The following is a 26,689-nucleotide window of genomic DNA, read 5'->3' as shown; positions in this document are numbered from 1 at the left end:
TCGAATTTAAAGCATTCATTGAGTTGTTAGCATAAAATAAATGGAGACGGTTATGGTTCCATAATTATGAGTGAAAATTATGTGTGATTTTAAATTTTTGCAGTCGTTCGTCGCAATCGGAAATTTTCAATATTGGAGTAACGATTGAAATCACGTCAGATGAAGCGATTCCATTGAATGAGCTTGAAGACATCATTGAACCAGCCTTAGATTCACGTCAAATTCAGCATTTGAGAGTGGAACGTGACAACTTTTACGAACTCGTTGCCATAACAGGTAAGTTTTCGTCTCATTTTCACAACATTTCAATTCATTTCAATTTCAAAATTGATTGTGTTGTTTTCGGCATTTTTCGGACTAAAAAAAAAACTTGAAATGAATTTCGTGTTTGTTTGTTAAAATAAAGTGCGATTCTTCATTTAAATATTTACCTTTTTTTGTATTGCTTTTGAACATATATCAATATCTGTGTGGCTTGCCTAATGCACAATCAAATCACAATCGGCTAATCAAATCTCAAGTTTAGTTAATCGCAAACTCAATCGATCAATTCGTTCAATCAATGAAACAACAACCGAATCAAATGTGGCGCTAACCACGCACAGCCCAAAGGATGACGACATTGCAGACGACATCGACGATGACAATGTTTTTGACGACAAAGATTTTTTTCCCGACACTGACGAACCGTTTAGCTTGATTTGTGATGACATTGAATTTGAATGTAAAAGTGATCACAAATGCATCCCATTGGATAGCTATTGCGATGGAATTAGTGATTGCGTTGATGACAGTGATGAGTCGTCATGTGCTACCACACCAGCCATTCATTTTTCCATTGTCACGACCACCGTAGCGACGACAAGCACCGAAAAATCGACCACCGTTTCACCTGTTGACACCGGAACAACTAAGCAATTGGAACCGAATACCACTACGGTAAAACCAACGACAAGCACTGAAAATCATTCCAATACAACAAACACGGAACAATCAATGGCAACTACTACATTGAAGGTATTATGGAATACTTTTCCGAGAAACAAATACTGGTTCTGATGCATTTTCATATATATCTTTTATGATTTCGATTTGGAATATGAAGAAATGCCAGAATTTTGAATGAGAGAGAAAAATCGGGCTTTTATCACAAATTCATTCTGTGCCAAGGAAAAGTGTCCACTTTTTTGAGCTACAGATGGAATATTCAAAGCCGATTTGAAAATTTATGAGATTTCTAAAACGAAAAGGTATGAACTTGAACATACTGAAATATTGAGAATGCATTCGTGCTGCATTCTTTCTTGAAAGAATGAATTTCTTGGAAAAAGAAAAGAAAGAAAGAAGTTAAGAACGTTCTTTCTACAGTTCTATTATTCTGCCATTTCGTTTTGAAAATATTTGATACTTTTTTCTGCCAAATCAACAAGAATTCTATGTCAACACTTATAAATAGACGACTGTCAAACCCAGCGTTGACAACCGTACTTCGGAAAGTAGTACCGAAAAATCGACCGAAACGTCCATTTCGACGACAAGGCCGAATCTTGAGACAACAATATCGGGAAATGTATCAACTGAAAAATCAACAACGAAGATGCCTTCTACGACTGAGTCTGGTAAAGCACAGTCAAGCACAGAGAAAGTAACGACTACTATCAAACCAGTCACAACAAAGGCAACCAAGAAAACGACCAAAGCTACAAAAGCCACAAAACCAACGAAAAAGCCGAAAAAACAAACAACTACGCTCAAACCATCGACAAGTACAAAGAGTAACATAAACATGACAACCACAATTAAAACGACAACGCCAAAACCAATTGCGACTACAACGAAGGTACTTTTGGAAAGAAACAATTTTGATGTTTTGCTTTTTTTTCTCTATTTGATGTTATTTCGCCATTTTTGGCATTAACCTTTCGAAAAAATACTTACTTGACTTTTCAATTCTTTTTCCTAATGAAAACTCTTCTATTCTTTCAACATTTTCTCAGTTTTTGAAGACTGTTGATTGACATTTTTAAAATTTTCGACCAAATTTTTTTAAAATTATGAATTCCGAATGACTCATTCGGGAAAGTAGCACGTTCATTTGATATTACCCTGGTTCATAATCCATAAGTCACGTGGAAATTTTGTAAATTTTTTCGGCATTTCATGCTTTAAGTTAAAGCCTTTAACAAAAGAAAACATCAAAAAATGTATGTTTTAAAAAAAATGTGACTTTTGACAAGATGTTGAATCAACATTGTTGATCTTGTCTCTTGGATTTCCCACCAAAAATGTCCATTCGACCGTTTTTCAAATTCCCTAAAAATTTTCCAAAGAACAAACAATGAATTTTCATACCTCAAAACAGACAACAGCGAAAGCAATTGTTAAAACAACCACGGTAAAGACCACGACAAAAAAGACGACGAAGAAATCAAAGCCAACGAAAAAAGCGACAAAAAAGCCAAACACAACGACAACGAAAAAGAGTTTAACAACGAAGCCGCCCCCAATATCTTCAACAGCCAAACCGAAGCAAGTCAGCACAAGCACAAGCACAACAACAATGAAAGTAACAACAACAAAAGTTACAACACCTAAGCCAACCACAACGAAGGCTACAAAAACGACGACCAAACCTGCCAAGTCAATAAAAACGACAAAGACGTCGGAAAAAATTCAAATAAAAGCTCCAAAAACTACTCAAAGTACCACGAAGAAACCGGAAAGAGTAACTCAAACAAAGAAACCGGAAAATACAACTAAAAAGCCTTCTTCAACAACAAAACCAACCACAATGCCACCAAAAACTGAACGGCCTCAGACAACACAGACCAAAACAATAGACGCAAAAAATAAGAAAACTTCATCGGCTGGTATGACAAGAAGGGATGAATCAAATATTCCCCGCCAAATAACCAAAGGTGAAACAATTTTCGGTCGGAATCTTATTCAAAACAAAACCAAAGTTATAAAAAAAAACAATTACTCTTGGGAACAAAAAAATGCCGTGGTGGTGAACGCTTTAAACTAATATTCACACGAGACGCAAACACATTCATAACAGTGGTACAAAGAGTGACTGTTAATCCTCTAACTTGACATTTGTTTACGACACAAATAACATGCCTCATATTTGTTCATGCTTTTATGTTTTGTTCTGTTTAATAATATTAGTTTTTAATTTTTTTTTTATCATTTTTACTTAACCATTTTGAATTAACTCATTTAATTGATTTTTTGGGTTTATTATTTTCATCGATTTTTAATTCTGTTTTTTCTTTTTGTGTTCATTTGAAATGTTTGCGTAAACGAAATAGAATCGGATTTGAAGCGTGATAATGAGATTGAATTGGTAACCGGTGCGCCCGATTTTGATGCGAATGTGAGCTACGAAGATGATGATAAGGGCGATAAGGAACCGAGAAATACAGATCAAGATGAGAAGGACAATGCGGATTTGGATTATAATGAAAGTACCGACAATGATGTTGACGCCGACTTTGCTTCATCGTCACCGAGAAGCAACCAGGCACCGCAGTGCCGCGGTGATGATGTCGTTAGTGAATGCCGATACAGTCCAGACAAAAAAATCTGTGAGTCACAAAAGTGTGACGGTGTTAATGATTGTCCTTCGGGTGAAGACGAAGATCCAGAATTGTGTAGACGCGGTGAGGATATGAGGAATTTGAAGTTGATCACTTTTTTTGGAAAAATTCATAGAAAAATAATAAAAATTCATTAAAAATTCATAAAAATTCATGAAAATAACGCAAAATTACAGTTCCAACCCGAATATTTAGGAAACTTAACCAAAAATATGATGATTCTGTGGAAAATTGAAATTAATTGTGTCTCGAAATTATTCGTTCCAGATTGTGATCATGACGAATTTTCATGCGATGACTTCCGATGCATTTCAAAGTCTCAATTGTGCGATGGTATATTTCAATTTAATTTCTCTCTCGGAATTTTTTCCGTCTTTATCAATTCTTTCTTCTTCTGGGAAGCAACGAATTGATGAAGGAATAAAATTCCATTCATTATGAACGATGTCGATTTTCATGTTGATTCAACCATTGTTGAATTTAAATTGATTGAATATTGGTTTTTCATTTGCTAAAATAGGTAAACATGACTGTAGCGATTTAACCGATGAAGTGAATTGTCCGTCGAGCACGCACAAACCAGAACAGCAAGGTATGTTAGCCCATTTTCATCATCTTTGATCTCTTTTTTTTTTTCCAATGTGTCTATGAAAAGAGTGAATTTGACCTAAAAAAAAAGTTGTTTCAACGGAACTGAACACACATAAAGCAGATGGAATAAATTTTAAGCCAATAAATTTATCGACATTAATGTTGTTTTTGTACTGATACATTCTGTATTCCCAATGCTGCCAGTTTCATTGAGTCAAAGGCGTAAGCTGGAGCTTACAAGAAAAAGAGAAACAGTGAAAATGATTTATTCTAGCTTTTCTTCAACTTTCCATTTCGAATGCTTATGAAACTGCGTTTCGAAGTCATGCTGTGCGACACACTTTCAACTTTGAGTCGACAGAGAGCAGAGAAAAAAAAATACCCATGAACTATGATAATAGCCAGTTTTTCACACTTTGGCCAAATTTATTCGCAACTAGGAAAAAAAATCCGACCCACATACAGTGTCTTTGTATCGTTTTGACGTTGAGATTTTCATTAGGAATTACAAAGTTCTTAAAGAAGTGTGTTGATTCTCTATCCTTCTCCACCTACTTCTTTCCCCTTTCCACTTTCCCATCATCATCTTCCTCCTCCTCCTCCTAGAAGAAGAAACAGAAATAAAAACACGGAATTTAGTTGCTGAATTATTCATTCAGGTTGACTTTTTGTCTGGATTTTGTACCCCACAAAACTGTGTTCGCACATGGTTTTTGTGTGTGTGTGTGTGTGTGTGTGTGTGTGTGGCAGTCGATTCATTCGTCATGAATAAACAATGACTCGATGCAATACAAACGGTGTTTTGACTCTCTTCCTCCGTTTCTCTTCACCTCACCTCTGTGTGCTCTGTCTCATTCGTTGCCCGTGCGCTGCACATGTAAATTTATCATTTTGTTGTTGAAAAGTAATTGTTTTATAAGCAATTGCTTGTCTGGAATGTTTGTTTTAATGATTAGATTTTTAACTTCATTATATCCACCAGTGGTTCACAGTTGAAACATGTGTTTCCGTGATGATGCAAGTTTGTTTAAGCAATTTTCACACAGTGTGTGTGTGAGTATAAACACGGTCCAACATAGCTACAGTGAGTGAAGCAGTGAGCGAACGAACGAAAAATGTTGAACGTGTTTATGTTTTCCTGTGAATGCTGAAAAACACTTGCAAATGAAATTTCAACTGGCTGGGTAACTGGAACGACAAATAGCCAAGAGATTTACTAATTGAGCATCATGGCCAAAAACAAGTATTCGTCCGTTCATTTGGGCGATATTTGGTCGGTGGATGTTGATGGTGTTGTTGGTGGCGCCATTTACAAACTGATCGAGGTTTTTATTCGTGGGGGTTCCAATGTTGCCCGCTGCTCATCCACAAGATGATCTCAAATTTTCATGATTAGTCGAAAGACATTTTTTTTCAAATCTTCAACACTACTTGAAGTCATTTTTAACACCAAAGTGTGTGGTAGCATTGCTCTGGTTCTAGTATTGCGTTGTGAAGAAAAACATCTCTGTTGAAACTTGATTTTTTTTCACTCTCAACAAAATCAGCATACGAATCGTAGAATCGAGCAATGAAATTGCGTGAAATTGTCGAATATTTGATACAGTGAAAAGGATGATTATATTCTAAATCGAGACGATTTTCAGTGGAACAGCAAGCGGTTAGTTTTTCGAAATCGCAACCAGAGTTCAACACTCACCGCTGTGTGTATTCCCAGTGTTTGTTGTTGTTTTTTTTCTCTCTCTCTCTCTCCCTCTCTCTCGTGTTCATTTGTTCGTTCGTTCATTCGGTGCTCACCCGGCGAATGCATAAACAAGTTCAGTCGCACTAAAAATATTCGCAATTAAATTTATATGGTTGCACATTCGTGGGTGCGAGACAAAGATGATTTCGTATGTTGTTCAGTTGGCGAACAACACAAAACGCGTGTTTGCAATTTGATTAAGTGTTGATGTTGCGCTTTTTGTGTGTTTTGTGTGTGCATGTGTTTTGCAAAATTTGTTTGTCGCATGGTGAGCGAATGGGCGATATACCCATTTTGTCCAACAAAGTTGGAGAGTGAGAGTGAAGAGCGAGATTGCAAAGCGAAGAGCAAGAAGAGTGAGGAAAGTGAAAAAAGAGAGGAGAGTAAGAGTAACGTGAGTGTAGAGATGAATAGAGTGAGTGAGATGAAGAAAAAGAGTGAAGAACTAGAGAGAAAAGGAGAGAAGAAACGAGAAAATGAACCAGAGAGGGACTCTCTGATTGCGTAAGAGGAACAGAAACGGGGGAATAAAGAGTGAAAAAGAAAAAGTTAGTCAGAAAGAGACACACTCCGAACGAACGATCGAGAAAAAATAACCACGTTAGTGAGTGAACGAATGAAATGCATGTGAATAGATGAGCTGCAAAACGATGTGCAACACTTCAAATCTAATGTAGAATAATGTTCGAGTTTATTATCTCTGCACGCCTTTTGGCTAGTCTTGTGCACATGCAAAGCTTTTGGTAAATTAGTTTTCATCGTGCAAGCCACCGCTACCGCCATTGCCACCGATTCATTTTTGTCCCGTTCCACGGCACTAGTGACAAACAGAGACACAGAACGAGACGCAGAGACATATAGAGACACACAGGGATGGAGAGAATTAGCGAAAGGGAGAGTGGGTGAGAAAGAGAGGTAGGAGAGGGCGAGAAACAGAGTGTGTGTGTATGTGTGTGTGTGTCAGAAAATGAAGAATAAAAACCAACAAATTGAACAAAACTACAAAAAGGACACACTCTATGTGGTAGTGTGTGGCAAGCAGCGAAAATTAAATTCAAAAGCCATAAGCATATGGAATTTTGTATGTTTTGCTTTGTCGATTATGTCATACACCCCGCTTCGATTTGGTGTTGTTACCGCTACCACCGATACTGTTGTTGCTGCCGTCGTAGCTCAGAGCATAGTTTTAATTTGAAAAGGTAACAAAACTGGTGAATTCGATTCGTATACTGTCATTGCCATTTTTGCTAACACTGATTTCGTTTCACTCGTGTTTTGTCGATTGCAAACCCCGGTTTTGGCAGAAAAAATGTATACAGTGGCAAAACAAACGTTTCATGCAGCCATTAAATGTCTCTCTTCACCTCGTCCTCTACTTCTCTCTTTCTCTCTCTCTTCCTCAGTCCCATTCACTCCATATTCGGACTTGTTATTTTCGAAGCATTACGCGGCACTGAATTTTAATTATTCCATTCAATATTATTTCACTGTTCGTTGTCATTCGACAATTGTTGAAATAGATTTTTCATGCTTCACTTATTGCGTTTCAATCAATTTTCACAATTGATTTGAAACATTCAACAAACTGATTGGGAATATTGAAAACAATTTCAGGATCAAAAACTAAAACAAAACAGATAGAAAAAAAATGATACACACACAATGTTCGGATTTTGGTCGCTTCAGTGGCATTCGAATTGTTTATGTTTTAGATCAATTAAACGCTGATGATGTCAGACAATTGATTATTATATATATGTGTGTGTATGAAAAACAAGCTGTTGCCAACGAAGTGATTTAAACACACATTTTCCATTCGTTCGTTTTGGCGGGGCCAAAGTGAACTATAAAATTCTCGTTTGTTTTAATCAAAAAAAAAAAAAAAAAAACATTCGAAGCTGCCATATGGCCAAGTCATCAGAGAAATAAACGCAAACATACTCGTGAACAGCGAACACTGTTACACTCCATTAAATGGGTTGTGCAATCTAATTCACAGAGAGGAGCCGCTTTAATGACATATCAAAACTACACTAGAATTTATGCATGTGCTGATGATTTTATAGTTTTGACAATCATTTGCATGTTCATTCGTAACCGAGATACTTTGAACCGAACACACAGAAAGACCTTGTCATTTCTATAAACATCTATGTTCTGTTGAGCGAACTCAAGAACAGCTAAGCGTGAAGGCGAATCAAAATTGAATTGATATTTTATGATTGTGAGATTTTTATTAGCCATCTCTCAAAGCTGCATTTCATAGCGACACTTGAGAAAAAGAGGCCAGTTTTTTTTTACATCATTCATCCAAATTAATATGTCCAACACACAAAGAGCACACATAAAATCATCAGCAATTAAAAGTGCCGCGATTTTCTTGAATTGGAACCAAGTCGGCGTCTAATATTAGTCACATGTTTTGTGCGAAATTCCAAACCGATCGTTAAATTAACATGTTTGAGAGAGAGAGAGAGAGAGAGATGACAGCAGAAAAAAAACGAACAAAAATTATAGTTTCATGAGGCCCATCTCAATTAAAATTGGGTCATTTAAAAGACAGTTACATGAGTCTGGGTTTTTGGTTACATTGTCGTATAGATAGTTTTTGAGGCGCAGAGTCATTTCGTTGACACACTCTCCTCTCTTCGAAACGAACCAAGCGCTTGTCTCACTCTTCTCGAACTCTTCTCACACTCTTTGCTCCGGACTACCTTTGAAAAATACTAACATCCGAAAATATGAATGCCATTCCCAACCTGAACTCTAAGCATTTCGAAGCATCCAAACATCGTAGTTCTAAACTCGGTCGGTGGTTCCACGGCGAACCAAGACGGTGAGACACTGAGAGATATAGGACGAAAATTACATTTTTCCACCCGGCGCCCATAAACAACAGGAAAACACACACAAAGGGAAACTTTTATGAACCTTTTGTGTGTTTCTCCCACTCGTTCTCTCTTTCTCTGTCTCTCTCTCTCCCTCTCACTCAGGCTCTATCTTTCACTCGCTCTCTCTCTCTCTCTCTCTCTCTCTCTCAAGCTCATTCATTCACTCTCTCTTTCTCACCTACTCGCTTTCTTGCTCTCGCTCGCTCATACCAACCCCTAAATGACGAACATCCAGAAAAACTTTTGTAAATACACTCTTTTGTGTCGACCGACCGGAGAGGACGTGTCGGTTTTCAAAGCGTATTCTTTTTCGAATGCCATTTTATCTGAAAAGGTGAAAAGTTTTCTGCTAAAAAAAATACACACACACTCCGACGATCTACAAACTATTGTTGTGTATTTACGATTATTATGTTTTGCTTTAAAGTTCAAACACACACACACACACACACACACACACACACACACACACACACACACACACACACCTGAACGAATGAACGTTTTAAATGCTTGTAATTACACGAAGTTCAGAAAAAAGGTGACAAAATTCGACTTTCAAGAAGCCACACGACAACTTTTCTTCTTCAATTTCAACATAGCGAGCATGAAGGGAAGTAAACTTTGGTATTATTATCGTAAATCGATCTTTATTACTTTAAAATGAAGGTGAACAATCTTGAAATTAGCCTCGCCGCTACCAACCACTGCCGCTCATCCGAAATGCATTTGTTCCATTTTTGCTGTGTTTTATCAAATGAATGACCAATGTGATTGTTGTGTCAACAAATGTTGAGTGTGTGTTGTTTTGGTTTTGATTTTTTCTTTTGAGCGTTCCGCTTTTCCCGACCAAACAAAAATGCGCTTGTAAATGTGTGTGTGTGTGTGTGTGTCGTCAAAATTTAAAACGGTAAACCAAAAGAACCGAGCGTCATTATTTATCCCAATTCATTTTGTGCCACCTCTGAAAAACCAACCCATAATTTTATGTCGGAGCAAAAAGTTGTGCTGTCGTTTGTTGTCGGTTATTCGTTTAGCACACATCCATGCACAATTGAAGACCAACGTGGAAAATTTACTATTTCTTGTGTAAACACTTGTAGGAGCATGCGGGACGTTGACATACAATGCAAATTGGCCGTGTAAAGGGGGTTGCAAAAATACACTTGGATCTTTTGCATACAGGTTGTTGTCGCAAAACAATGCTCGCATTCATCGTTCGCTCGCTCGTTTCGCTGTGTGTACTGTGTATATATATGTGAGCATAAACGGTGTATATTCAAATAATTGCGCCTTCGTGACAAAAAAACGACAACCAACAAATTGTCTTGTTCTTTTCCGTTGCTTTTGTTCTGTCTTTTTTTGTTGTCGGTCGACTCGGAATTGTTCCATTCGAAAAATTTTCGTTTGTTTGAATCCTATTTTCGCAAAATGCACTTTGCGTTTTTGTTTCATGTTTATCTGTCTGCAGATTTATTGTTTCGGGTTATTCACAATTTAATTGTCGTCGTACCAGACCGTTCCATACGGTGTGCGGGCGGGCGCGTGTGCTGAAAACATTGCATCGTCACTTCAGTCGTCAGTAGTTCCCGCGGTGCAATCAACGTCAATGACAAATATCTTTTTTCGTCAAGAAAAAAAAAACAACAACAACAACCAGCGACACAAGTCGTTATCCAAGTTTTTCCATTGCGGTCTATCGATTCGCGCGATTGCAGTAAATGCCGTGCAACGCATATATTTTTTTTCCCTTTTTGGTTTGTACGTGGCAACGTGTGCCTCTCTCTTGCAACGACAACTTTTGTGTGACAAATTTTTACCCGATTTTCTTCAAGTCAGCAACTTTCGATCGCCATTCCATTCCACGCAACCAACCAACTGAATCATTAAAAAACCCCTCAACTCTATCGATTGCTTCGACATGTTCCCGATGTCAAGTCCTTTTTGCGTGTGTATGACTACGCAAACTAATTTTTTTTTGGTTGTGGTTCAACCTTCCCCACGACTTGTGACAACAAGTGAATATCTTATCACACAATATAGGTTAGACAATTGAGAGCTACACAAGATTATTTGATAACAGCATAAATTCAATGTTGACACACAATTCAAGCAAATTCATGATCATCACAACGACTAAAACGGTGTGGCACACACGAAAAAAAAATGAGTCGACAACAACAACAAAAAATAGAATCGTTGGCATCCGTAACTATGTTTCGCATCCTGATATTCGTCAAGGTCTGCATCTTTGATTTCTATCATATCTCTCTCTTGCTCGCTCTCGCTTCCTCTCGAAAATGCAAAATCACACATTCTTATGCAAATGAACGCGCATTAATAAGTGTGTGACACGGTTATACAATGCAACGTACACACTTCTCGCTCGCATCACCGCTCACTATACTTGCATTAAGTCGCTCGATTAGTTGTCGGCACCGTGCTTTTATAATTAGAAAAAAATTTATGCTACTTTGTTACCGCTACAAATTGTGCGCGACATGGTGCGACTCTTGTGCGAGCGCTCGAGCCTCGAGGTCTATGTGTCGTGTTCACGATAGACTAATAACGACGACACAAATTAACGAGTGCAATTTCCCTTTTAAGTGCACCGTAAATGAATCAATGTGTGTGGCTCACGATGGCTAAATGGCGATGGAGGAACAAATCACCAATTTACATTTGTTTAAACGGCTCCGTTGAATTAGGTGGAAATTAGGAGGGGATTCTCGAAGAGAAGCGATACCATTTTGTATGGTACAAATTTCAAATTAGGGCTCCAAGTTCCAAAATGTTGATTCAATTTTCTGGAAACCATTACGAGGCTTCATGTAACAATGATAACCAACCGAGGTAAAAGTAATTTTGAGAGTGTTTTCCCCCTCTTAACCAACTCAACACAATATATTCTGAGTGAGTAGTACTCAGTGAGTACTTCTAATAACCAAAATGAACGAAGTTCCGTTGACCGTTATGCTAAAATCTGAAACTGAATATCCCCATACGTTATCTTCTACTGACCTACAATTACATACAAAGCCTGCTATTATAGGCTAAAAATATGGCGTTTTCCCAGTTTTTATCAATTTGTTTAATTATTCAATTGAACTGCTTATACAAAAGCCGTTTTTGATAAGAAAAAATAATATTTAATGGTGGAATAATCATCGAATTAAATGAAAATGAGAGTAATTCATGTCTGAATGCCGTGTTTACGACTTCATTTGCGTATATACGCAATTGAGTCTTATGACTCTTGTGTTTTATATTCAATTTCGACCGATATTTACACAAAATATTGAAGAATACTTTACAGATTCAGAGTGTAAAATGAATTTCGGACCCATTAATCATTTGAGATACATTTTTTTCGCCTAATTATTCGGCTAATTTCTATTCATTGAACGCGAAAAATGATCAAAGTATGAACAAATCAGCTTGTTCGTCAAGCTTATGCTTGTCTAGCTGTCAAATGCTGAACAAATTGTGTGAAATTTGTTGCAGTCGACTAATTTGCGCATCGATCAATCCGAGATCAATGCACCTTTTTTGAAGTTTTTGTCGGTTTTCATCGATTTTTTTTCGACTTTTCTTGACTTTTCATTGAATTGAAAGATTTTTGACCTATTTCTGCTTCTAATTTTTCTCTCCTTTTTTTTATTTTTCCTATATTTTTTTTGTTCTTCTGCAATTTTCCTGTTTCTTCCTTCAATTTCAATCATCTTTTTCCTATTTTTTTTTTTCAATTTCCACACTTTTTCCTCTCTTTCTTCCGTAATTTGGGTCTCATCATTTTCTTCGAAATTCCCTCTCCGTGAAATCGTTATAATTGTGATAAAATAAATGGAACATTTGTAAAATGGTGCGCAATTGCCGTGATGAAAAACTGAAATTGAGTAGGCTTGCAAAGTGTGTGATTCGCATTAAAATCGGCGTATTAATAAATTTTGCGTAAAATTATGATGTAACTGCATTAAAATAAAATACGGCGGAACAGAAGAGCTTCTTGAAGCCGTATTAGCTAATCGTTGCTAATAAATTATGACAAATTTTATAAAATTACAATCAATAAAAGAATTTTGTTTAGCTGCTCATCCATCAACTCGTTAGTATTTTTAGCGTTGCGAAAAAAAATCGAAACGCAGCGACGATGATTCATCATTGAAATGAGCAGGTCTGTTGCATAATTGCCAAAGGAAAAATTGAATGAATGAATGGCAAGTGTGAGTCGACGAAAGAAGTTCGAATTGAAGAAAAAAAGAAGCAAAAAACAAACAAAGACCGACCGTAGTTTTGCAAAACTATTGAGAACAACTGGCTGAAAGCCGACACAAACAGAACACGCACAAAACAGACGGCGACGACTCCGCCGTCGTCGTCGTCGTCGCAATTCGCAGATCGTTTAATCGGTTTTGTGTGTTGCTTAAAGTAATGTCTGTGTTTTGATTTGACTTGTTCCTGCAGCTAAAATAATAATTTCATTTCGGTATTATTATTATTTCTCGCTCACGCTCTCTCTCTCTCTCTCTCTCTCTCTCTCTCTCTCTCTCTCTCTCTCTCTCTCTCTCTCTTTCGCTCCGCACATAATTTTTTTCGCCTTGTTATACCGTCTTGTTTCTTTTAATTCCATGTCGACTCGATGAATATACGCGATATATGCAAAGCCGGTTAGTGTTGTTTATATATTTATTGTTTAAAAGTCACAAGCGTTTAAATGTAAGCACGGAATGTGAAGCGAAAATCACAACTAAACATTGTATATCAGCACACGCACTGCACACAACCTATTTATGTGCGCACGTTGTGCGCTCTTCGCTCTCTGGTACTGTGCTGTGCTGTGCGATGCGGTGACGACATCGATTTGCATGACTAAATGTCATCACATTTGTATTTGTTTTAATAATTTCCTTTTGCTCATGCGGGCTCTCTTCCGAACGATAGCTGAACGGTCTCGGTCGAAATGAGGCGTACAACACACACACACACATGGACTGGCGGAGAGAAAGAGCAGCAATCGCCTATGGAGCTTAGTTGAGAATCGATTCTATTTATTTAGTCGGTGCTGCAATTTCAAATCGACATTTATTTGGCCGTTTTTAGTTCATTCTCAGTGGTTCACCATATGTTCATCGGTCGTTGATTTATTGCTTCAGCAAAAAAAAATCCATACGATTCCAATCCATACAATTTCCATGAAATAATCTCACTGTTGATCCCCCAAAACCGGCTGGCTGGCTGGCTAATACTCACTCGATGAAATCCAATGCGAATACGCACACTAAGACTGCGGTTGATATTTATCAAAACAATCTCATTCTTTCGACATTTATTCCGCTTGATTTGTTGCATTTTAATTCGAGTTGATGGAATATCTCGCGCTTCAACACCGAGTGTCGAAATCAAATCATCGATCATTTATTTATTGAACAATTAAATTCGAGTCGAATTTTATTGGATTTGATCAATTTTTTTCTCCGTATTCATATGATTCAATTATGAGTGAACCAAACCATGTGTGACTTGCTGAAATGCGGGAACAAAGAAACCGCAAGCGTTGGCTTCTAAAGTGGAGAGAATAAAATACACTAAAAGACGTCGTTTGTTGAAAAAAAAAAAAAAACAAAGCAAAATCATTGGAGCTGTTAGTAGAAGTCAAATATTCGAGAGCTGTTAAAGCGTGCTTAACTTAAAATCACTCCGATTAACTGGTAGCCAAAATAAATGACAAGAACAGCAACACACCAAAATGACAAGCGACACAAAGATCAATACTATTAAGATATTCGGAGTCATTTGCACTACGTTCTACCTTTCGGGATATTTTTAGTAAATTTTTTGAGAGCGAAAAAAGAATAACATTACATCAAGCAGCCTTAATGATAAACAAACGCATTTATGAAGCGAAAACATGTTTTCGATGAAAGAGAATTAAATCATTGAGTCAGCGAGAGATGCGCATTGTATGCAGCAGCAGCAGCGGCATCGTGTCAAACTGTCGAACACGCAGAGTGTGCGCTTCACGTTCGACCATGTGTTCCGTAAATTTCAATTCAGCCGACAGGCAATATATAAAGGCAACATAAGCAACGGGCAGCAACAACAAACATACACACACAGCGCTTAATATAATGAACAGTTATCGCTGTAAATTAGTAATTTTCGGTCGGAGCAGATAAAATAAAAATCGATGTACATTATTTTCGTACGTATTTTTTTTTTCTTTTCGGTTCGTTATTGAGTGACTGTGTGAGAGATGAATGGAAATCATCTGTTTCAGTGCAAACCAAAACACACAGCAACAACAAATTATGTAAATGAATAAATGCTGTATTGTGGTTGTGTCGCATTCATATTTTGACATATTCGCGCTGAGATGCTCGCATATTGAAGGCGTACAAAAATGAATAAATAGGTTATCATAACCCGTTACGAATTGTAATCGATGAAATTCATCAATAAAATTCCGTGTGGATACAATGCGATGTGTTTTTTTTTGTTGTTGTTGTGCTGCGCGTGTGTCGAGTTCAGTTGCAACAATCAAAGGAGGTTTTCGGAACCGAAGTTCGTACATATATAAATATGCCGCACAAAGGGAAAGAGCGAAAATAAAAGCGATGCACAACGTTTTTGTACTGTTTCTTCGAAGATTTTGTTTCAGACTGAATGGAGAAAAGAAACGGCTGTGTCATGATTTTTGGCTCTGGTGAGAGATCTTTTTGTGCGCTCAATGCCTAATATGCATTTTTAATTCGTAATATGAGCAATGAGCACACACATGAGCCATGCAATGAGAGAGGCGAGTGTCTGAATGTGAGCGCACCGCGATCATGGCATGTGATAGGAGGGCTTATGAAACATGGTCATTCGTAGAAGTCAAATGCAAATTTTTTCGTTCGCATTTCGGCCCCAGACGTCAGATATTATGGGAACACGAACGCAGAACGTATTCAGAACAAAAGAAACGCAAACAACGGACCGTTTTTATTACACATTTTATCAATGCGCCATTCAAATCGACAACGACGACGACGACGACGGCGTGAAACGACAAAATATTTTAAGTAAACGAAACACCCGAATCGATCAAAACACATTTTGCACACTCCATGCCCGGGCTTTTGCATAAGATGCACTCAATGTTTTTTTTTCGCGCCGCGAAATTCACAACATTTCAACGGAAAACCACACAAGTTTTTAAGCAATTGCACACTTTACAGCCAGATCAAATCGACGAGTGAGAGACGATGGAGTATGTGCTATTCGTGCAAGCCGTCCGAACAGATACGTACCAAATCAATTTGTCTTTCACGTAACATTAAAAAGCCGAGCGATGCGCACACGGAATTTTCAAGTACACAAAACGCTTATTAAATTAAATATTCGACAAAAGAATGTAGCTAGATGTTCTATGATGTATTTGATAAATTGCTGATGCTGCTGCTGCTGTTGCGTCGTTCTTCGTGCGAGTGGTGATGAGATATCGTGAAAATGGTTATCACTCCGGGCATATATGTGCAACAATTCTGAGACACCCATGAAATATACGACTTTTTGTGTAGTAAACCAATCCAAGGAATAACCACTTTTTCTACCTCCGTCGCCGTCGCCGCCGCCATCGCATTCGTGGGCAATTCAAATCAAAGTTCAATAGACTAGATTCTAATCGGTGGGAGCGAACAAATCCTCGCGCACACACACACATAGATAGAGAGGGAGGGAGGTAAAGAGAGAGCGAAAGAGACGTAGACAATAAACACATGAGTTTCACTTTGCGGAGGCAATGCAAGCATCAATGCAGCTGATTGTTGCTTTTTGTTGCAGGTATTATTACATATTTTACTTTATTTCCACCGAGAAATAGTAAAGAAGAGAGATCTTCCTCCCTCTCCTTCCTTCTCTCTCGCCTTCTCTCCCTCTCCCTTTTTTTCTCTTTCTCTCTCTCTTCATTTTTTCCCTAAAGAAGGAGTGTTCTCGCTCTCTTCGCAATCTCTTTTTTTCGTAAATGTGCAAAAGAATTTGCATGTCGAAAATAATCGTAGAATTATCAACGAAACAAAACACACACACACACACACACACACTGCTTCGTTCGCATTGGCGTCCACAATTTTATCGATATTATCTCGAAAACGTTTGTGCATTTCAATATTTGCACAAAGTGTTGGACGGAATGGTAAAAATCAACCGAACTGCAGGCGAATATTAATCAAATGAAAATTACATTGGATCCTAATCGCGATGCGAAACGTCAAGGCAAACGCCGAGTTTATTTAATGCAATCGAGATTTTCGCTGGATTTGTTTTTCGCTTCGAAGCCAGAAAGTTATTTTGTGTTTTTTTTTCAACGATTTTAATTCTTTCTTTGCTGATTTGTGTTTGGTTTATCGATTTTGTTTCGCCACAATGATCGTCTATTTGAAATGGCAAAATGAATTGAGTGCACCAAAATGTTGCTCTTAATTTAAAATCATGCTTTTAATTCAGACGAACTGCTTGTGAATGCAACAAGTGCATGAATTGAACAACGTTTTATTGGATTACGCAGAAGTTCTCCTTTTCCACAGTGAAGAGCGAAAAAACGACGATTTTTTTTGATAAATTGATTATGTTATCACATGCCATTAACAAGCAGAACAGTTCATAATTTTGTGTATATGAATAAATATCCCGTGGGTGCATTTTTTTGTATTTTCACCCGAACTTATTGCTCATTTCCATTAAATCGATTTGCAATGCACTATTTCAAGCTTCGCTGTTCGCAATCCAGCTGTTCGCAATCCAACTGTTTGATGCTCGGCAACTGAATGGCAAAACATGACCGTTGAATTGATTTGGAAAATTTGGCATGCAAAAGCAATCTAATGAATTTAGCATGAAGTGCGGAAAATCCATCATCAATTCTCTCTCTTTCTCCCTCTCGATCGCTTTCTCGCTCTCTCTCGATATATCAAAATTCAAAATGTATCGTCCATGAATTTGTTTGTCATTTTCGTTGGATTCGTTGTTATCGTCAGCGCATCGTTGTCGTATCTGGTGTGACTTCATGTCGCTGATGATGTCCTAAATCGAGAAAAATCCACCAATCGAAAGTTCTTCACGGTAAAATTGGCGATTTTTTTGTTTTTCTCTGGTTCTCGGTTCGTTCATTCGTTCGTTTGATTGAATTGATAATTCTATTCATAAATATTTACTCGACTTTCACATGCCCGAACAGCGGTCTATGAATAAAATGCATGAATTGTGTGCATAAGTCACGGCATGTCGGTGGATACTCATACCCATGCTGCTACTGATGTCCGAGACAAGTGCTTTTGGCGACAAATTGTTGGCTTCATTTTTGGGATGAGCACAATTGAAGGGCCAATACAGCGTGCATTGGATCGCACGCGATGGCCAAGCAAAGAGTAAACGGTACGCCGCGTACTGTGTATGTGTGTGAATCAGTTTTAATTGAATATGCAATCAAATCAACGATTAATGCATTGTATGGACGTGAAACACACAAAATCACATTGACATGCATTTTATACACGTCGCTTAAACGATACACTCTCGGTTCACAGCAAGCAACAACAACAACAACAGCAGCAGCAGGCAGCAACAGTACATACGGAAACAATCGCTGTCTCGCGACAATAGCCAGATAGAGTGATACACTGAGAAAACATATTTGCGTTTATGCTGCGAACAAGCAGACGATCCATTCGAACTCAACCGACCGACCATCCGTCCGAACGAAGTACACACATCGTCGCTTCGGCTACGTATATTCACTCCTCTATGTATTGCTCCTGTTGAGCTGTTTGCTGCTGCTGCTGCCGTTTCTGTTGCTGCTCTCTTTACTGTGTGAACGCTTTGTTCTAGTATCGGCTCTTTCACATACCAAAAGTCACACAACTGGATTCAGTCTTTCGCGAATAGCGATTGCAGCAGCACGTGGTTGCTCTCAACAATAACCCATTTCTGAAATTTTCAACTCTCTCTCTCTGATGTGTTATTGTGCTCTTCAAGTTGAGAAAAATAATTAAAAAAAATAAAATTATAAAAAAAAACAACTGTGTTAAGAATTTCATGCGGTGAAAGTTTTAGCAAGACTCATTTTATCAAGCGGTTGGTTTTGCTTTTGTGCAATTTTCACTTGAAAAAAAAAGAAAAGAAATATTTTCTTCTGGCTTCAGGTTTTTTATATAAATTTCGTGAAGAAATATTTTCGAAGAAAGCAAATATCGCGCGCAAAAAATTTAATTCGTGGGTTAAATTCGTTGATAATGAAGAAAAAAATTGCTGAAAATGAATACGATCGATTGTGCAAGTGGACAAAATTAGAGAATTTTCGCGGAAAAATTGAAAAATGGAAAAAAAATTGAGAAATGAAAAATCGTATCGAAAAATTTCATGAATAAAAATAATAAGCGATTTAAATGCAAATATTTCGAATCAATCTGATAAAATAGCAAAAAAAAAACTCCCATTTCAAAGAAATATCATATAGTTTTCAAACAGCCGCGTAAAACAGCTTTGGAAGTTCGGTGATATGCGTAAAATAGCTGCCCGATGAGATAATCCATTTATTTCTACTCTACGCATGAGAATCGCTCTAAATTTCGCCCAAATGAGATAATTTCAATAAATTATACCAATCAAACAGATGCGCGAAAGAAATAGGATTTATTTTTTGTTTAAAACTATCGAAATCGGTTGAGAAGCTCGAATAAAGAAACCTCTGTCAAAACATTTCGAAATAGTTTGTGTCAGTTTCTGCGATTCGGAGTGTTTGGTGTCATCGTGTGATGTGTATTGAATTTGAAATCTAGTTTAAAAATTGGTGACCATGAGATGAAAAATCACAAAAAAAAAATCATAAAAAATTGCTTCGAACGGAAAAGTGGACACGATCGTACGTAATATGTCAGCGAAAAAAAAAGACAGCAGTCATTTGATTAACAGTCCCCGAATATGGAAGTCATTTGATTAAGGAAACACTTTTGTTTTTAAAAGATATGGAAGTTCAATTTGTGATGAACTTTCTCCTTGATAAATGCAAAATTATCACTGAATGTGTCCTAAATATGGGCTAGAATCATCAAACTCTCGTAATAAATTTGCATGTTAACATGAGATGGCCCGTAGCGTATTATCAATATCGGTCCGTTTTCGCTCCCATTCTCTCTCTTCGTCTCTCAATCTCTTTATCTCCCTTATTCTCTGGCGTCTATTGCTAACTTCGACAAAAATAGGCGAGATTTTTTTTTTAAATTCATGACTTTAACGGTCATCAAGTATCAAACAACAAAAATGATCACATATATTCCAAACCGCAATCAGTCACTACTTCATCCAGATATAAAAAAACAGCAACAGCACAATTATTACCCAATGCGCTCGGAGTAATAAATTGTTTGGTCGTAACGAAAGTGTTCAGCAAATTAAAATGCCATCATGAATAACAATTAACAGAACTGGCTGAATGCGAGTTTTTGTTTGATTTTTTTCCTGTAAATTTGCGCGTAGCGACCACAGAACATTGGCCACTTTGAATTCAATTTACAGCTAAGGGAATTCGGGATTTTTAAGTGTAAAAAGATTCCAAAGTAACAAACAAATTGATTCTGTTTTCATTCCTCACTTGCGAAAAACAACACACAGTCGCGTATCCAACATCAAACATAGTTTCGGTTTAATGATCACAAATCATTTTGGCTTGGTTTCAGAGCCTCGAGCGAAAAAGCTGTTGCTAACGTCCGTCAATTTAATTTCTTAGCTGTTAAGTGCGAACGATTTATTTTATTTCGGCATAAAAAAAACACATTCAGCTTACATTTTGAAATTATGTGAAGGAGTCATTTTTTTTCGTCCGCTTAGCATGGCAATATGCTGGATTGAGTTTGTGAGAGAGAAAAAAACGGTTCGAATCCACTTGAAATAGGCTGAATGGTTATTTGATCCGATTGTGAGCGAAATAAAAATGAAAATTGATGTTCATTGATGTTGATCTCAACATGTGAATTTATCCTCAATTCCTGCTCAAGATCACAACCATCTTTTCATTTGACCCGAACGATTTCGATCGAAATTGATTCGAAATGATTGTAAATAAATCTATTTAGACGTGATGAACGTCATGTCTCAAACGCTGATGGATTTAAGGAAGCGAATTATGCGTGTTGTTTTTTCTCTTTTCGTTAAGTTTCCGTTTGTGATTAGCACACTTCGGCATTAATTAATAGCAAACAAAAAGAGCAGGACTCTTTGATGAAGACAGTGTGTGTGCGGTGTGTGTGTGTGTGTGTGTGTGTGTGTGTGTGTGTGTGCGAAACACTTTACAATATTTACGAATGAAAATGCTGACTGAATGACAGTAAACGAGAGATAGAGATGATTTAATGCTTGGCATTCTGAAGCGGAAAACATGCAAAAAAACACACCCAACCATTTGAAATACTCGGAATCAAACATCAACAGATTTTTTGTTTCAATGCTCATTTCTGTCGATTGTAGTATTTACGCTAGAAATTGTTGCTTAGAAGGAAAAATGTAAACAGACAAACGAATATAAAAAAAAAATTATATGCTCTAAAGTGCTTATTTCATCTAAATATAAAACGCTGAAGTCAGATCGAGTGAACAGCAACGACTTCAGCATCGGTCGGTGTGAGAATTAGTTCGACTTTGAGAGTGTTTTTGAAGAAAGGAAAAAAAATTCCCATTGAGAGAATTAGTGTGGCTATTTTAAGCGTAATTTTTGGTTGATTTCGACGCTTCGGCCCGATCGAGTCGAAGAGACAAAATACTGAATATTTTCGTTGATGATGCGGTGTGTGTGTGTGTGTGTTTTGTACGGTCGTCTCAACTCGAAAGTGAAGGATCCTTGACATTTGCACTCTACAGAAGTTACGCACGTAAAAAACCATATCTGTTGAATTCTGATAATTCCTTTATGATTAGCAACCGAGGGCGATGTGCTGTTTTTTGTGTCTAAATTTGAAGACACTTATGAAATCGGTGCGATAAAAATATGTTTTTTTTCTCGTCGTCTTTTGCACTGACCTCGAATTGTGTACGTAACGTGACGGTGAAAACAGGCGAGAGAGAAGGCTCATTATCTTTGTTCAAAAGCCGTTTAAACTCAACTGATTCGGATTTTGTTAAAATACTCGAACTGATTCGGATTTTCAAAGGCATATAAAACCCATTCTCGGCAACGAAGAAACAAAATGTATGTGCGCGACAGAACAACAAACACCGTAGCGATTTGATGTGTGAATATATATTTCATTTAGCCAATCACTTATGAAAAATTATCAATTGAAATGCATGTTCGCATTTTAAATGAACCGATTTTGTTTTCTGTTTTTGTTCGTTGGGTTATTTGAATGGCAGTTCGTGTCAGGCAATTGTCTTCATTGATTTTCAATTGCACAAATCCATTTCTAAATGTTTAACGATACGGTAATTCGAAGCGATTCGTGCCGTTTCCAATTTCAGTACCTAGTTTTTTTCGTTCGCTCGTTCACTATGTGTGTGTCTATCTCTGTTCCAATAATATTGCTGGTATCATGATCGAACATAAAAATGTATATATTCCACCAATAAGTTATGAATTGGTCCGAGCCTGTCGACGTAGTTGTCATCGTTGTCGTCGTCGTCGGCTAAATTATGTGAAAATGTTAATTTGATGAAGCAATATGTTGTTGAGTCCCTTGTCGACAAGCTCTCTGTAAAACATTTAAAAAAAAAACAATAGCTCAATTTTCTTGTCATTTTGCTCTCTTCCGTGCCGAGCGCACACTGCCGCCTTAAGCCGCTAAATACACTACTTCTATACTGCAGTTGTTTTTTTTTTCATTTCACCGAGAGAGCTGTGGTATTCCATCGAGTTGTGTCTTTTTGCGCGCACTCACTTATTAAGATGTCTCTTATTCAGCTTCACCAAACATGCTTAATGGCGAGCGCTAAACCAATAACATGTAACATAATTCAATCTTTCTTCCTCTCTCACTCTCTCGCTCTCTCTCTCAAGCTCAATGTGGCTCTTTGTCTTCAAGAAAAATGCACGCTGTTTTTGAAGAGAAGAAAAAATGCGTTCGCGCAAACATAAAGGCATTATCCGCAAATTAACACACAACACAAAACAAGAATCGACGCCACAGAGAAAAGAAAATCAGAGCACAAAATCAATGCGCACGCGGAATCCACCACATAGTCTATGTAGAAGAAGTACGAAAAAAAAAGTTCGCGCCAGCGAATACACAAAAAAAATACAAGAGAGATGGCGAGATAAAAAGAGGCAAAATGAGACAGGAAGAGATAGAGATAGAGAAAGAAAAAGAGAACACACAGATGAACCACACCAAATAAGAACAGATATTTAACGCATTTAATACATCTCATAAGTAATTTGTTAGTATGTATTTACGCTTAAAACAAAAGTGAGCGCATTCTCTTCGTTACATATCAAGTACAAGCACACTGACTCTCTCAACGCAACAGCATCATACACACGTCTGCCACTGACAATTAGATGCACATTAGGGTGGATCGAATGCGTGTCACTCAAATTAATTAAAGATAATTATGTCACTGCGTGATAATGGATCCAGCTTAATTGAAATGCTATACCAAATGATAATTAACACGTCAATATACTAAATTATAATCAATATTTAAAGTCGTCCAAAGCTAGAGACGAGGAATGTGTGGATTATCAACGAAAAAAAAAACAATTTTTAATCATTCAACAAGACAGTGAAACTGTTCAACAAATTTTCATTCGGCATTTTTTCTGTAGTTTCTTCGACTTCCTTTCGAGTCTCTTCTCGATTTGTTCTTTATTACACTTTAATTCAGTTTCCTCTCTCTTGAAGAATACTGAATCATCTCTCATTCAAACCCTGACCGATGCGTCGAAATGAAGGGAGAAAAAACTAGTAACAATTCAAAAGAAAAATGTTTTTTTTCAAGAAAAAAAAAGAAGAAAAGACGACAATTTTCGTCCTACAAAACGCCATTCAGGCTGTAAACTCCATTCATTGACTAGACTTCGAAACGAAGTCTTCGATCGGTTCACCCATTTTTGCGTGTGGTGTACCTAATTTTTTAAGAGACAAAATTTCATCGAAGACTGATGACGATGAAGATAGGAAGACCATAAAATTGAGTGAAAAACCGGTAGAAAAGCGCAAGGACATCGAATAACAAATAGCAGGCCGCACACACATAACTCTTGCGTTTATACACAGAGGAGCATCGTCGAGCTAAATGAATAATTTAATTTGAGTTTTGACTAAAATCTAAAAAGCATTCTTTCTGTCGTTTCCTTTACCCTCAATGAAAATATATAAACAATTTAATTCTAGAGCAGCACATAAACAATGACGCCGCGCGTTATGCTGTAAAATCGAAAGAGAGCGGATGGGAGGCAGGGAGAGTGTTTTTGAAATGGAGAGAGAAAGCGGGAGAGTGAGGAAGAGATAGAGTTAGAAAGAGTGCAATGTAAACCGAATGAGAGACAGAGAAAGTAAGAGAGTGGGGTTCCATTTTTCTATTAAGAAAAGCATGAAATCTAATTTACCTTGCGAGTTGCGTGTAAGTGTTTGTTGTGCACCGCACAAACATCCACATACACACAATTCATTCTACATTGTCTGATGGCGATGTGTCCTTGTTGTTCGATTCAGTTACAAAATATAAACATCGAATCGAGATGCTCCTTCCTCTCTCTCTTTCTCTCTCTCTCTCTCTCTCTATTGCAGTTTCCATAGTTAGCCGCAGCTGCAAATGGGTTCAAGTCACTCCATATCGTCACTGTCGAAAAAATATTTAATAAATAAACCAAGTATTACACCCGAACATTCGCGCGGCACGGGCACGGGTGAGCGGTGTTACAGATTCTCTTACTACTTTGGTTGTTGTCTCTGCCCCAGGCGAATCAAAAAACTCCAGCGCTCCCAAAGCGATACTGTCTCTTCTGTGTACAAGCATCTCTTGTTGTTCTTTTTATTATTTTTTATGTTCATTTCTTGAAATTTGAGTCATTTCCGAGCAGCAAAAATGATAAAGTAGTTTCACCAGCTAATAGGTGAATTAGACGGCAAACACAAGACACGAGAGAAAGAGTGTAACGGTATATAAAAGAGGAGCACAAACAGTTCGCGATTCATGTTGACGCTTTCATTTTTTTCCCGGCGTATATTTCAATGCATTTCGGTTGGTGTGACGTGCAACGCGAATTATTCAACAACAAACAAACCGAAAAAAAGACAACCGTATACTGCTCTTTTATATTGTTCACTCTTCCGCTGGTTCCCAAGCGCTCGTAATCGTGTGTGTTTATTCCCAAAGCAGACGTTTCTGTGTTCCAACCATGGCAAAACACATAAGAAACGAAGTGAAAAATATGGAATACCAAGGAAACGACACAATGACGAACAAAAAAAAAATCCGCATGACAATCGAAGAAGAAGACGGAATATTTCACACTGGTCGACCGGTCGGTCGGTCGGTCGGTTGGCTTGGTTGGTCCGAATGTGCAGAAAATATGAACAGATTGAATAACTTTTAAATGCAAACTAAATAAATGATTAGATTGAAGTTTTCCATTTTGGCCATTGGCCTGAATGTACGCATTGTGATCTTTATGACCATAAATATATTATGTTCCATTTTCGAGAACGAAATAAAAAACAACAACGGCAAATCTTTGACATAACATAGAACTAGTTCAAATCTTATTTGATGCAATGCATGGATAGCTCCTCGTCGATGCTAATCCATTTTGTATGGTAGAATGTCTGATGTTATCATCGTCCCGCTTCATTCGCACAGGAAATTGAAATGGGAAACGCAAGTTTTATTGGAAACTCGCTTCAACTTGTCTCATTTGCATCCGGCTTAAGACAGTGCGATGATGATGGCGCTTGAAAGGGACATGTCATTTTGAATCGTAAAAAATTGAACAATCGACCATTATTTAAAATCCGACAAGATCCAGTTGTGGTGATTTTGTTTGGTTTTTTTTGTTGTTGTTGCCATAAATGAAGTCAATGAGAAAAAGAAAGTCAGTAACGAATGGTGACGATCACTTCAATGTTACAAGCATGAACATTCGAATGTCTTTTATGCGCTAATTTTATCGTAGACGCAAGATAGCTTAAAAAATATTAATTTACGATGACAAAATGCGACAGTTTTAATTTTTTTTCCATCAACAAACCCCCCGTCGAGCGAGCAAGAGAGCTCGTCGAGTGCTTAAGAACTAATATGCTGAAGACGCACGAATCGCGAGTACAGTCCGCCCACTTTAATGCGTGCTCTATGCAAATTCCGTATTTGTTGTAAATGTTCATGGGTTCTAGAACACATTGCGATTACCAATTGTTCGCTCTGTTCGTCTCATCCATCTATCGAGATAGAAAGCGAGTGCATCATCGCACACTAAGTATCAAGTCTTTTTATTGCCCCTAATGCGAATATAGAAATTCATTGTGTTTTGTTCATTTTTTAAATCATCATTATCGTCGGTTTTTACGATTTTTTTCCATCTCTTCATGTCCTCCTCTTCTTCAGCTTACGATACGGATACTTTACTCCTCATAATCATTTATTTACGAAATGAAAACATATTTTGTTTCGTTGTTGTTGGTTTGCTAAATGCCATCAAACAAATAAAAAAAAAATTGGTTGGCTTTGTGACGTTCGAGAGATGTATTTCTTGGTGTGTGATCCATTTAAATGTCACAGAGTCGCGTCACATTAATCTCTTTTTGTGTGCGCAAAATCGAATGGTGCAATTTCAGCTCTACATTTCTTATTTTTGCACGCTTGCTCTATCTATCTCGAAACTCTCTTTCTCTCCTTTGTTC

At 37.5% G+C, this 26,689-nt stretch overlaps 1 protein-coding gene across 1 annotated transcript in view; it reads left to right on the top strand.

Annotated features, from left to right (window-relative positions):
* LOC129569814 (uncharacterized) overlaps positions 1-25,823 on the top strand; it is a 54,416-nt gene extending 28,593 nt beyond the window's left edge. The window contains exons 5-12 of the mRNA XM_055448985.1: positions 104-276; positions 527-1,017; positions 1,457-1,840; positions 2,363-2,918; positions 3,315-3,665; positions 3,870-3,935; positions 4,123-4,194; positions 25,614-25,823. Of these exons, the coding sequence (XP_055304960.1) occupies positions 104-276; positions 527-1,017; positions 1,457-1,840; positions 2,363-2,918; positions 3,315-3,665; positions 3,870-3,935; positions 4,123-4,194; positions 25,614-25,660 (2,140 nt within the window). The 3' untranslated portion in view covers positions 25,661-25,823. The remainder of the gene's footprint in view (positions 1-103; positions 277-526; positions 1,018-1,456; positions 1,841-2,362; positions 2,919-3,314; positions 3,666-3,869; positions 3,936-4,122; positions 4,195-25,613) is intronic.
* Positions 25,824-26,689: the final 866 nt, after the last annotated feature.

Source organism: Sitodiplosis mosellana, unplaced genomic scaffold, assembly GCF_009176505.1.
Source record: "Sitodiplosis mosellana isolate CC-2019 unplaced genomic scaffold, AAFC_SMos_1.0 Smas_scaffold_44, whole genome shotgun sequence".
NCBI lineage: Eukaryota > Metazoa > Arthropoda > Insecta > Diptera > Cecidomyiidae > Sitodiplosis > Sitodiplosis mosellana.
Note: the sequence above shows the minus strand (reverse complement) of the source record. Positions and strands in the feature narration are given on the sequence as shown.